Below are 13,795 nucleotides of genomic sequence, written 5' to 3' on the forward strand. Positions count from 1 at the left end.
CTACCTTTAATTTTTTCCATATACAGTGTGTGTGTGTATATATATATATATATATATATATGTATGTATGTATGTATGTATGTATAATCTATGGGCGTGTGTTTAAATTGGAAATCTCCCAGATGATGCGCAAATGGTAAGCGAGGGTGAAGACATGGAAGTCAGTCCAGCCATCTCCACTAACTTTATCAGACAAGATATGAAGAAAGTGGACATGTGTGAGCACTCTTGTGAGCATCTCAGCTCCATATTGCTGGAGCTCAAAGGACTCCACATTGTGATCAGAAACCTAATGGATGGCCTCCAGAAAGTGGTAAGCTGTTTTCTCTACTTATAGCGAATTATCTTCTTTTAAGTCAGGAGAACTCTCTTGTCTAAATTATGATTTAGTGTCTTCAACCATTCCACAACTGTTTACATGTTTTTGCATGAAGAAAAGAACGAGAATTATAAAAGTAATTTCTTTGTTGTTTGAACAAAATCTATTAACTCATAGCTCCTATTTGTTAGCATATTTTCTCCTGTTGTGGACAAAACATACTAACAAGTTAATATGGTTTGTCCTAGTGTTTACTGTATACATACAGAGACAAACTTTGAAATGTTATTAATACTTATATATAGTTATGCACATTAAAATTGAAAGATGAAAATTAAATTTTTTAGTTCTGTATGAGCTAATGGAGCTAAATTGATGTTAACTAAACTTAAATAATACAATTCAAGCAGCAGTTGTATTTATATGATTCATTTCACCAGGACAGAGTAAGTGTTCCCCTGTTTGTGAGTGGGAGCCGAGACATGTCTGGCTGTGTTTAAACATCACTCTTTTTTTATTTTTTTCCTTTGGGAGCATCCCAGCAGTGAAAGAGTTTTGGCATGATCTCTGGGAAATTCAGCTGCTGCTGAACACATTTGGTCCCTGAGGCTCTTGCAGACCAAATGGTGTGCCAATTTAATAATTATAATAATTATTATTATTATTATTATTATTAGTAGTAGTAGTCGTTCAATTTATGTCGCACTTTTCTCACACCCAAGGTTGCTTTACAATTATAAAAGAAAAAAGGTCCACAAAAAAAAAAGTTCACCAAAAAAGGGTCAGGATGTAATTTCAATGGCATAGCTGCCCACAGTCCCACTAAAAGGTGCACAAAGATAAATCCCACACCACCTGCACAGCTGCCATGATGCCACTGGGCAACATCGCTCAGAACACTGCACCGTGGATCCACAAAGCGAGCACAGACGCACCACCCCACAGAGCACTGGTATGTCCCAAACCACCTGCCCAGCCATCACAACACCACCAGGCAAAACCGTTCGGAACACCGCACCAAGCACAGAAGCACCGCTGCACAGAGCACTGGACAACCCTGATGTTAGAAGAGCAACGAGCTCACTGCAATCCAAAGTGAGAAGCACAGACAAAAAGCTATGCCACAACCTGCGGACAAAACATTCAAACAAAACACAAACATCAAACTATGCAAACACAAAAAGAAAAGCAAAGGGAGAAAAAAACAGAAAAATTAAAAGCTCCGGTGAGAAGCCGCAGCCAAAATGCGCACAGCGTACTCTCAACCAGAAACGGAAAAGATGTGACAATTTATGGAATCACACCATTCCCTGTCTTTCTCTCTCTGTGTCATTTTCTTTTGAACACATGCAAACACACTGAAAACACAGGCTGTTAATTTCTTAAGTCTTTTGCCACCCAGTTACACATGCATGCCTGTTCGGGCATATACTTGCTCATAAACCTGTGTGTCACTGAGTAATTTGGAGATTAGGAATGGATATTAGAAAACATCATTTCTCTGATTATCCATATTTTTTAGTCTTTTATTCCTCTATCAGTCACATATATACTTAAATGTGTCACAAAAATACATAATGCCCATTAGATTCCTCCATTATCAGTTACCAAGGAAATAACTTCACTATTTGTGCAGACCTTACATACTACAGAACTGTAATGTTTTGTGATTAGTAGCTATATTAGATATAAATCCAATGACATACCCATGTTTCACTTTTTATCGAAATATTATGGTGTCTGTGCCATCATGCTTTTCTGTCACTCAGAGTGAGGAAAACACAATCATGAAGAAAGCTCTGAGCAACATTAAGAATATCAAACACAACCGTATGTGCTGGCAAGATGGCCGCTTGTTCGAGAATAAAGAAGACTGGGTGGTGGATAGCTGCACCAAATGCACTTGTCAGGTAGAAGACATAAATGAAGGAGATTTTGGTTATATTGGCTTTAAATGTCATTGTTCTTCTTAATGAACCCTCCTTTTTTGATAGGATTCAAAGATTATTTGCCACCAGATTACTTGTACTCCTGTGGCCTGTGCCATTCCAGTTTTCCTTGATGGAGAGTGCTGTCCAATGTGTCTGTGTAAGTAGAATTATTTATGATAAGACTGACACAGAACAAAACACATATCTAAATCTGTTTCCTTACATGCTATAGAGTAGGCCTTCAGTTCACCAATAGTACCATATGTTCAGACTCGAGTATGAAATTAGAGAGATTAAGTTGACTACCAGGGTGTTACTGTGACACAGTGGGTAACATTGCAACCTCACAATTGGATTGGTCCTGGATTCAGTCCTGAACTTGAGTTACCTTCTGTGTGGAGTTTCACATTTTCTCCTCATGTTCCTGTGGGTTCCCTGGTTTCCTCCCACTGTCCAAAATGTTGCATCAGATAAATTGTCCCTTGGTGTGAATGAATGTGAGAGTGTGTGTGTGAATGGTGCCCTGTGATAGACTGGTGCCCTATCCAATGTCAACTCTCCTATGTTGCACCCAGTAGTAAAGGGATAGGCTCTGGATACATTGTGACCCTGACCAGGATAAAGCAGCTAAGATGAATGAATGAAGGATGCTTGCTACCATACACATATGGCTGGAAACAAATTGAGATGTTATCCAGAGTATACAGTGGTATGCAAAAGTTTGGGCACCCCTGGTCAAAATTGCTGTTACTGTGAACAGTTAAGCAAGTTGAAGATGAAATGATTTCCAAAAGGCATAAAGTTAAAGATGACTCATTCCCTTTATATTTTAAGCAAAAACAATTTTTTATTTTCATCTTTTACATTTTCAAAATAACAAGAAAGGAAAAAGGCCCGAAGCAAAAGTTTGGGCACCCTGCATGGTTAGTACCTTGTAACACCCCCTTTGGCAAGTATCACAGCTTGTAAACACTTTTTGTAGCCAGCTAATAATCTTTCAGTTCTTACCTGGGGGATTTTCACACATTCGTCCTTGCAAAAGGCTTCCAGTTCTACAAGTTTCTTGGGCTGTCTTGCATGCACTGCTCTTTTGAGATCTATCCACAGATTTTCAATGATGTTTAGGTCAGGGGACTGTGAGGGCCATGGCAAAACCTTCAGCTTGTGCCTCTTGAGGTATTCCATTGTACTGTAGATTTTGGGGTGTGTTTTGAATCATCATCTTATTGTAGGACCCATCTTCTTTTTAACTTTAACTTTTTTTACAGATGGTGTGATGTTTGCTTCCAGAATTTGCTGGTATTTATTTAAATCCATACTTCCCTTGACCAATGAAATGTGCCCTGTGCCACTGGCTGCAACACAACCCCAAAGCATGATCGATCCACACCCATGCTTCAGAGTTGGAGAGGTGTTCTCATCTCATCTCATCTCATCTCATCTCATTATCTCTAGCCGCTTTATCCTGTTCTACAGGGTCGCAGGCAAACTGGAGCCTATCCCAGCTGACTATGGGTGAAAGGCGGGGTACACCCTGGACAAGTCGCCAGGTCATCACAGGGCTGACACATAGACACAGACAACCATTCACACTCACATTCACAGAGAGGTTTTCTTTTCCTGGAATTTGGCACCCTTTTTTCTCCAAACATACCTTTGCACATTGTGGCCAAAAAGTTCTATTTTGATTTCATCAGTCCACAGGACTTGTTTCCAAAATGCATCAGGCTTATTTAGATGTTCATTTGCAAACTTCAGACACTGAATTTTGTGGCTAGGACACAGGAACGGTTTTCTTCTGATGACTTTTCCATGAAGGTCATATTTGTTCAGGTGTCGCTGCATAGTAGAACAGTGCACCACTACTCCAGGGTCTGCTAAATCTTTCTGAAGGTATTTTACAAACAGGGGTTTTTACGTGCCTTTCTAGCAATCCAATGAGCAGTTCTTTCAGAAAGTTTTCTTCATCTTCCAGACCTCACCTTGATCTCCACTGTTTCTGTTAACTGCCATTTCTTCATAACATTATAATCTGAGGAAACAGCTACCTGAAAACACTTTGCTACATTCTTGTAGCCTTCTCCTGCTTTGTGAGCATCAATTATTTTATTATTCAGAAAGCAAGGGAGTTGCTTAGAGGAGCCCATGGCTGTTGATTTTAGGGAGAAGTTTGAGGAGTCAGAGAATTTATACAGCTTTGAAATCTGCATCATCTGACCTTTCCTAATGAAGAATTTGAACAAGCCACAGCTCAATAAGCGAATTAAGGTCTGGAGCCTTGGTAAAAGTTACCTGAGAACTCAAATGTATTGGGGTGCCCAAACTTTCGCATGGTGTTCCTTTTCTTTTTTCACTCTCCAATTGTACAAAACAAAAATAATACACAAATCTTGCAGAAAACGCTGAAAAGAAATGTGTCATCTTTACCTTTATGCCTTTTGGTGATCAGTTCATCTTCTGCTCACTTAACTATTCACAGTAACAGACATTTTCAGTAAGGGTGCCCAAACTTTTGCATGCCACTGTATCTGAGTCAACAGGGTCTGTAGAGATCAGTCATATAACTCAGATTTTTTTTACCTGTGCTGCTCTATTTGCTTCATTTTTCTAATTAATGTTCCCACAATGAAAAGGACTTTAGATGTCCTATAGAAATGAGGTCAATGTTATCCAATCTCTGCCTTGGGTTGGTTGCATAAAGTTATACTGTTAGCAAGAGTAGAAAAATACTTGATAGACTTGCAATTTTTCTTGTATATGACTGCAGCTAATGACAGTGAGGATGGCTGGTCTCCCTGGTCTGACTGGACAGAATGTACAGTCACATGTGGGACAGGCACCCAGCAGAGAGGCAGGTCCTGTGATGTGACCAGCAACCCCTGTAGTGGTCCTTCTATCCAGACGCGCACATGTAGCTTGGCTAAATGTGACAGTAGAGGTAAGACAGTACATTAATTCTTATGGTTTTACTGAAGATTTTAGACATATGCAGATGGTACTGATACATCCAAATTACTTTGCAAATTCCAGTTACTCAACCAGATAGCTCATTGTCATTGTTCAATCAGTCTACTTAAAAACACTGTTAAGTTGAAATGTAAAACATCAGTGTGAGTCACTAATGTTTCAATGCTAATGGATCAGTTTACATTTTGGATCCTTCTTGTCATTTCAGACACCCTGCCTTTTGATATACTTTATTAAACTTTAACCCATCCGAGGCTGTGAATACACACAAGTGAGCACTGCTTAGAGCAGTGGGGAGTCTAGGGAGCACTTGAAGGTTAGGTGCCTTGCTCAAGGGCACTTCAGCCATGGATGTAGAGGGAGGGAAAAGCACTGTTCATTCATTCCACCCACACATTTTTCTTGCTGGTCCAGGGAATCGCACCAGCAACCTTTTGGCCCCAATCTTGCTGCTTTAATCGATCAAAATGCTTAGTCAAATCAGTTTATTTGTATCACACTTTTAACAGCAGACATTGTCACAAAGCAACTTTACAGAAAAATAAAGACTTTAAACATGTGAGCTAATTTTATCCCTAATAAATTTATTTATCCCTAATGAGCAAGCCTGTGGCAATGATGGCAATGAGAAACTCCCTCAGATGACATAAGGAAGAAACCTTGAGAGGAACCAGACTCAAAAGGGAACCCATCCTCATTTGGGTGACAATAGATAGCATGATTATAAATAACTTGATTCTATAAGTGTGTCCTATATAGTCAACAGAGTACAACTGTGTAACCAGGAAATTCATTAGATACACTAAACTGACATTCATAAGCACTGCATTACACTCTGAAAGTTTAATCAAGTTCAACTTGAACTAATGATCTGCTCCTACATGACTAGTGGAGTCAACTGTACCTCTGCTGAACCATAGAAAACAATAGAAAATCTGCTGCCTTTGCCAGTACTACCACTGGTCAGTATGATCCCTGCCTAAGTGTACATAGTTTTGGCTGTTTGCCATGTGTGTCTGTTTCTGTTCTTTAGTACAAACTTTGTAGTTAAGCTAACCTGTGTTGCTGATTATTCTGCCTCAGTTTGTCTTTTGCTTGTCTCGAGTTATTGTGTTGAAGCTGTGCCAGCCATCTGAAGTAAAGCTTTAAAATCACATCTGCACTCCAAGTCTGCCCATTCCTTGACTGTGTGTTTTCTTTGGGTCTTGACAGTAAAGAATTGCAGTAAAGCAAATATTTTTCAAAAATTATGCAATTAAGTTTTCTACATTCAAAAAAGATTTCCCTAAAAGTAGTAAACACCACTAAACTAAACTAAGTGTTATGAATTGCAGGGATGATGAGGCATAGAAGCAAATGCAGGAAAAACAGTTTATTACAGAAAACACAGGCAGACAAATCAAAATCCAAATGAAGCAGGCACATAAATATGAAACAGGCAAGGGTCAGTCAATCTGCAAACAACACATCCTTCATCAATCCATCCATTTTCTGCCACTTATCTGGATCTAGGTCACAGGGATAGCAGTTCCCAGGCCTCCCCCTCCCTGGCTACCTCCTCCAGCTCTTCTGGGGGGGGCAATGAGGTGTTCCCAAGCCAGCTGAGTGATATAATCTTTGCATCATGTCCTGGATCTGCCCTGGGGTCTCCTCCCAGTTGAACCACCTCAGCTGGTTCCTTTCAATGGGGAGGAGCAATGTCTCTACTCTGAGCCTCTCCCAACTATCCAAGCTCCTCAACTTTCTTTCAAGCCCAGACACCATTCAGAGATAGCTCATTTCCACCACATGCATCCACAATCTTGTTCTGTCAGTCTCTACCCACAGCTCATGGCCATAGGTGAGGGTAGGAATGTAGATTGGTCAGTAAATTGATCGCTTCATCTTTTGGTTCAGCACTGTCTTCACCACAACAGTCCAGTACAGCTACAAGACCCTGAGATAGTTGAATTCCTCCACTTCAGGCATGGACTCATCCCCAACCCAGAGTAGGCAATCTACCCTTTTTCTGGCTTAGAACCATAGTCTCAGACTTGGAGGTGTTGATTTTTATCCCAACTGCTTCAAATTCAGCTGCGAACTGCCCCAGTACAAGCTGGAGGTCATGGCTCAGTGAAGCCAACAGGAATGTGAATCACCATGAATTGCCACCTGATCATGTTGGATGGGTTTGAGTGCCTGAGTGATCAAGTTTATTTTTCAAGTCAAGTTTATTTTTATAGCACTTTTAACAATAGACATTGTCGCAAAGCAGCTTTACAGAATTTTAGTGACTTTAAATATGAGCTAATTTTATCCCTAGTCAATCCCCAATGAGCAAGCCTGTGGTGATGGTGGCAAGGAAAAACTCCCTCAGATGACATGAGGAAGAAACCTGAAGAGGAACCAGACTCAAAAGGGAACCCAGCCTCATTTGGGTGATAACAGATAGCGTGATTATAACAGTTTTAACATGAAGTCTGTTTTGTTGATGTTATAAACTCTTCATTGATGGAAACTTAAGTGCAAAACTGTTCATGACAACTGCAGTCCTAAAGCTAGCAAGTCAACTGTAGTCCTCAGCCATAAAAGCATTACTATAAGTGTCCAGAGCATCTTCCAAGTGCAACTTTTGACCGTCCATATGGGGCCGTCCTCCACAGGAGCAATGTGCTGAGACTCCAGCCAGACATAGGGCATCAGGATGGATCAGGCAGGTCTGAGAAGCAGAAGAGGTCAGCATCTCGATCTCAGGATTGATATGTAACTCGGGGGGCAGATAGAATGTGTGTGTGTGTGTGTGTGTGTATGGGGGGGGGAGAATCCGAGGAATTCGGACTATTATTGGAGCATATAACAAGGGAGGAGAAAAGATGGAAATCAAAACAAAACACAGATAGTAACGTATACAAACAAAGAGCTATCTGGAAGGAGATAACTGTGCGGAGCTCAGTGCAAGGGAAATTTACTTGACACATTCCCCCAAAGGCACTAATCCTGGAACACTTTTCAAACCCATGTTTGGGAGGTCCTGGGCCTCTTGTCTGAAGTGCTTGATCTTCCCAGAGAGCCAGAGAAACAGACAGAGGGCCAATCTGCAGGAACATGGGGTTGGAGTAATATCTTTGCTGGAGTTTCCTGATGAAGTGACATCCTTAACAGAGCAGAGGGATGATGGTGATCTCTGCAGATCTGGCAGGCAGAGTGACATTCTTAGCTGAGCAGGGAGGTAGAATGATGTCTTCAGTGGAGCAGACAGGCGAGCTGATGCTGTCCTCAGTGGAGCTGGCAGGCAGGATGAAGCTCTCAGCAGAGTAAAGAAGTGGTGCAACAGCTTTAATTGAGCAGAGAGGTGGGGTGATGATATCCTCATGGGAGTCTGGTAATAGAGCCACAATGCTGTCACTGGAATCTGGTGGCAGCCCAATGGTATTCTCATTGAAGTCAAGTGGCAGAGTTTGAGAGGTTGGCCCATCAGCCAGTGGCATGGACATGGCATTTGAGGCTAGACCATCCATCATTGGCATGGGCATAGGCTTGAGCATGACATTAAAGACCATTCCTTCACTCTCTGGCACAGGCTGGGCTTGGGCTTGGTGTTGGAGGCCAATCGGTCAGTCTCAGACATGATTATGGGCATGGGCTTCTGCTTCAGGTCTGGGGTGGAGGCCACCCTGTCAGCCTCCGGTGTGAACTCTTGGATAGAGGCCATCCTGTCTGTCTCTAGCATTAGCTCTTCAGTGGAGGCCATCTTGTCTGCCTCTGGCATAAGCTCTGGAATGGAGGCCTTCCTGTAGCCTCTGGCATAAGCACTTTGGTGTAGTCTACCATGTTGGCCTCTGGCACAAGTTCTGAGGTGGAGGCCATCCTGTCAGCCACTGGCATGAGCACTTCAGTAGAGGCCACCCTGTTGGCCTCTGGCATTAACTCTGGGATAGAGGCTGTCCTGATGGCCTCTGGCATGAGCACTTTGGTGGACACCACTCTGTTGGCTTCTGGCACAAGCTCTGGGATGGAAGCCTCCCTGTTGGCCTTTGGCATAAGTCAAGTCAGTTTATTTGTATAGCACTTTTAACAACAGTCATTGTCACAAAGCAGCTTTATAGAAAAAGATTTGAAACATATGAACTTATTTTATCCCTAATAAATTTATTTATCCCTGATGAGCAAACCTGAGGGGATAGTGGCAAGAAAAACACTCTCAGACAACATGAGGAAGAAACCTTGAGAGGAACCAGACTCAAAAGGTAACTCATCCTCATTTGGGTGATAACAGATAGCATGATTATAAGTAACTTGCTTCTATAACTGTGTGCTATACAGTCACAAAGTATAATTGTGTAACCAAGAAATTTATTATAATTTTAGCATGAAGTCTATTTTGTTGACATTATCAACTGTTTATTAATGGACACTTGAATGCAAAACTGTTCATGACAACTGTAGTCCTAAAGCAGTCCATCCATCATCCATAGCTGCTTATCCTGTGCAGGGTCACGAGCAAGCTGGAGCCTATCCCAGCTGATTATGGGTGAGAGGCAGGGTACACTTTGAACAAGTCACCAGATCATCATAGGGCTGACACACAGAGACAAACAACCAACCATTCACATTCACACCTACGGTCAATTTAGAGCCACCAATTAGCCTAACCCTGCATGTCTTTGGACTGTGGGGGAAACCAGAGCACCTGGAGGAAACCCATGCAGACACGGGGAGAACATGCAAACTCCACACAGAAAGGCTCCGTTGGCCACTGGGCTTGAACCTGGGCTTGAACCTTCTTGCTGTGAGGCGACAGTGCTAACCACTACACCACTGCGCAATCCCCTAAAGCAGTCCTACATGTCACTTGTAGTCCTAAACCATTGTAGCAAAACTGTAAATGTCCAGAGCCATCTAAGTGTATCCCTTTGGTGTAAGCCCTAAGTGTAAACCCTTTGGTGGAAGCCACCATGTTGGCCTTTGGCACAAGCACTGAGGTGGAGGCCACCCCATCAGCCTCTGGCATGAGCTCTTTGGTGGAAGCTGCCAGGTGGCATTTGGTGGCATGTCTATGCAGGCTTCAATCAACAGTAGTCCATGGGCTAAAAAAAAAAGTCGGTGCTTGATTTTCTGACTGTTCTCCACTGTTCTCAATCTTGTGCAGTCTCTGTCATCTGGTGAAGGGTCATGTCTGTCCATTCTGTGATGTCATCAGTCCATGCCCATCTAGGCTGCCCCTTTCTGTTGCTTCCATCAACCATACCAACCATGATTGTCTCCAACAACCGGTCATCCTTCATTCTACACACGTGCCCAAACAGCCGAACTTTCCTCCTCTTGATGGGAATCACATCATCTTCCAGGTACACACACTGCCTGATCTCTTCATTTATCACATAATGGAACCACTTTACATCAAATAACCTTCTATAACACTTCATCTCAAATGCTTTCAGTCTTCACTCATCATCTTTCTTCAACATCCAAGTTTCGGAGGCATACAGCAACACACTGAAAACACAAACACGTAGCAGTTGTAGTTTCATCCATAGACTCCATTCACAGCATTCCACAACTTGTTGAATCCAGCCAACACACCATATGCCTTCCCAATCCTCCAGCGAATGTCCTTGCTGCAGTCTCTGTCCCATGTGATTAGGCTACCAAGATACTCAAACTCGTTTACATTTTCTAGGTGTACATCATTCACAAGTAGCTGCTGTCCAATGTCTTGCTGACCCATCACCAGCATTTTTGTGTTCTTTAAGTTGACCTCAAGTGCTGCTGCCATGGCTTGTTCCACCAGCACTTCCATGTGTGTGTCAGAATGTCAATATCAGTCACATACTTCAGGTTGTTCACTTGTCACCCATGTATGGACACACCATCCATCTCAAAAATGCATCCATCACTTGCTCCAGATAGATTGGAAACCCATCAGGCGAGATTGGGTCACCCTGTCGTCCTCCCTCCTGCAGTTGAAACCAATCTCTGCACTCCTTGCCAATCCTCACTGTTGCTATAGCATTTTGACACATTGCCTGCAAAACTCACCAGCTTTGCATTTACAGTACTCCAAATGACTTCAACACTGCCCATAACACATCACGGTTCACAGTATCGAAAGCCTTCCGGAAATCCACAAAGCAGTTGTGGACATCACGGTGCTTCCTCTACATCTTTTCTGCTATAAGTCTCAATGCCAGGATTTGCTGTACTGTTCCTCTGTCCTTCCTGAAACCAGCTTGTTCTTCTGACAAGTAAGGTTCAATCTCATGCTTCAATCGCTCCAATAGGATTGTCAGCAGCACCTTGCACCCGTGGTTCAGCAACAACAGTATGGTAGTTGATGCAGTTCAGCATGTCTCCTTTTTTTGGTATAGGTATCACCACTGCTTTCAACCACTCTTCTGGCACCACCTCACTTGTCCATACCATGTTACAGATACTGTACATTTCCTGCACTACCACATCACCATTTTGTAACACCTCACCCACTATGCCATCAGTTCCAGTCACTTTGCCAGGTTTTAGCTTTCTCACTGCACCTCTGACATTAAGATTGGATGGTCAGTTTCATCTGCAGGTGGAGATATTCTTGCCAAATCAGTAACTCAGTTTACCAACTGCCATTCCTCACAATAAAGTTCCATGCAGTATTCTGTCCATCTACCAAGCACTTTGTTCTTCTCCTATAATACTTTCCCATCCTTGTCCTTAATCATGGATGTTTGTGTCTGCAAGCTCCGTTCATTCACCTTCGCCAACTTATACAAATATTTGGAATTTTTCTCTGCGGCTAATGCCTCCATTACCTCACACTGTTCTCTGACCTAATGATTTTTGTTTCTTCTTGCAGACCTGCATACTTTGTTGCAAAGCTGCTGATATTCACACATCTTTTCATCCGATTGCAAGCATGTGTTTTAGCATTGCCGCTTCTTGTCTGTCAGATTCAGCATCTCTTGACTGATCCATGGCTTCCACCAAACTGTACCAGTTGACATCGTCCTCCTCATTGCAGAATTCAATGAACTGTTAAGTCTGTATACGTTCTGTGACACATTATTCCCCACTGGGCAAGCAAGTTCATCTTCTAGAACTTCTCTGAAGCGCATTTGGGTGTCTTCATCCTTCAAGCTCTCAACGTTGTACCTCTTCTTCACCTGATGTTTTTGGGTGCACTTGAGCTGCATCTGGAACTTGCCAATCACCAAGCTGCGATCAGATGCCATGTCCTCACCTTGATAGCAGATTTCCATCTTTTGTCAATTAATATCAGGTCTATCAGGCATTCTTCCATCTGGCGATGATCACATCCATTTTCTGTGTGGTTTTTGCTCAAATCTGCTGTTACTAATGTATAACCTCTTGTCCAAGGCCCATTGTAGCAGTTGTTCCCCACAATCTTTGTGGTCGCTGTATCCATACCTGCCAAGTGCCTCCTTATAGCTGTCTCTCTCAATACCAGTCTTTGCATTCCAATTGCCCAGCACAATCTTGACATCCTTCTGTGGGATGGAGTCCAATGTCTCATCAAGCTGAGTGTAGAATTCCTCAATGTTAGCATCACTGCTGTTGGAGGTTGGTACGTACACCTGCAGAACTGCTATGTTGACCGGTTGGCAACTGAACCTTGCAATCAATATTCTTGAACTTGCAGGATTGTATCCGATCAAACATTGCTTTGCTTGTTTGCTTAGTAAAAGCCAACCCCTCAGTGGTGTACGTCTTCCTTTCTGGACCAGATAAAATCATGCAATTCACCCTTTCCCAACCATCTCATGTCTTGTACTGCCAGTATTTTATACTTGTATGTCTCTGTCTCTTTCCAAAGCAGCTCTATTCTTCCACTCTCTCTCAGCAACCTTATATTCTACATGGCAATCTTGATGGTATCCACTGCTACTCTCATTTGACCACTAGTCCATTTTTCAACTCAAGGCTGATCTCCAACTTGGGGCCGCAGTCCTTGTTGATCCAGGCAACAACCGAGCCAGCATAGATTATCATCTTGTTGCATCATCATGAGGTTTCAATGGTGTTACATTTTTTATGGACACGGTATCTCTACCACTATTATTTGCCTCATACGACATGCAGAGGTTAGGCTGAGCCTATTCTTTATCCCAGGACTGAGATGGGAAATGCAGGCTTCAGCACCCCCAAAAAATGTCTGCAGGCTCCTCCCTCCTGAGGGCTCGGAACAGTCACTTCAGCATATCACTGAACCTTTTTGAAACTCTGAGGCATGGGTGCTCAATGTTAGCAAGGTAGCTGGCCCACTGGCTTGCTAGCCCAATGAGTCAGTGGATCATATACCTTACCCACACACTCTCATGAAGCTTGGGCTCCTCTAGGTTCTCATAAAAAATGGCATTGAAGCAGGAACCCATTAGGGGGGTATTTGATGCCATAATAGGGAGCCAGGACATCAATCCATGTGTGTTGGAGGAATCGTGTTGGGTAACATGCCAGCATGGTGCTCCTTCACCATAATATGTGGTGAAGTATTCTTTTATGAATTGCAGGGATGAGTAAGCACAGATGCAAATTCTTAAACAGTGTATTGCAGCAAACACAGGCAGCCAAATCCAAATCATCAAGCAGGCTC

At 42.6% G+C, this 13,795-nt stretch overlaps 1 protein-coding gene across 6 annotated transcripts in view; it reads left to right on the forward strand.

Annotated features, from left to right (window-relative positions):
* Positions 1 to 13,795, forward strand: part of thbs2a (thrombospondin 2a) — a 174,476-nt gene that overhangs the window by 12,671 nt on the left and 148,010 nt on the right. For 5 of the 6 annotated variants that reach the window (XM_060916832.1, XM_060916831.1, XM_060916833.1 and 2 more), the window contains exons 5-8: positions 123 to 313; positions 2,089 to 2,229; positions 2,314 to 2,407; positions 5,018 to 5,188. In XM_060916832.1, the coding sequence (XP_060772815.1) occupies positions 123 to 313; positions 2,089 to 2,229; positions 2,314 to 2,407; positions 5,018 to 5,188 (597 nt within the window). Of the gene's footprint in view, positions 1 to 122; positions 314 to 1,182; positions 1,415 to 2,088; positions 2,230 to 2,313; positions 2,408 to 5,017; positions 5,189 to 13,795 lie in introns of those variants that run through there. The other variant, XM_060916836.1, reaches the window with a different exon arrangement.

The sequence above is a fragment of the Neoarius graeffei genome, chromosome 3 (assembly GCF_027579695.1).
Source record: "Neoarius graeffei isolate fNeoGra1 chromosome 3, fNeoGra1.pri, whole genome shotgun sequence".
Taxonomy (NCBI): Eukaryota; Metazoa; Chordata; class Actinopteri; order Siluriformes; family Ariidae; genus Neoarius; species Neoarius graeffei.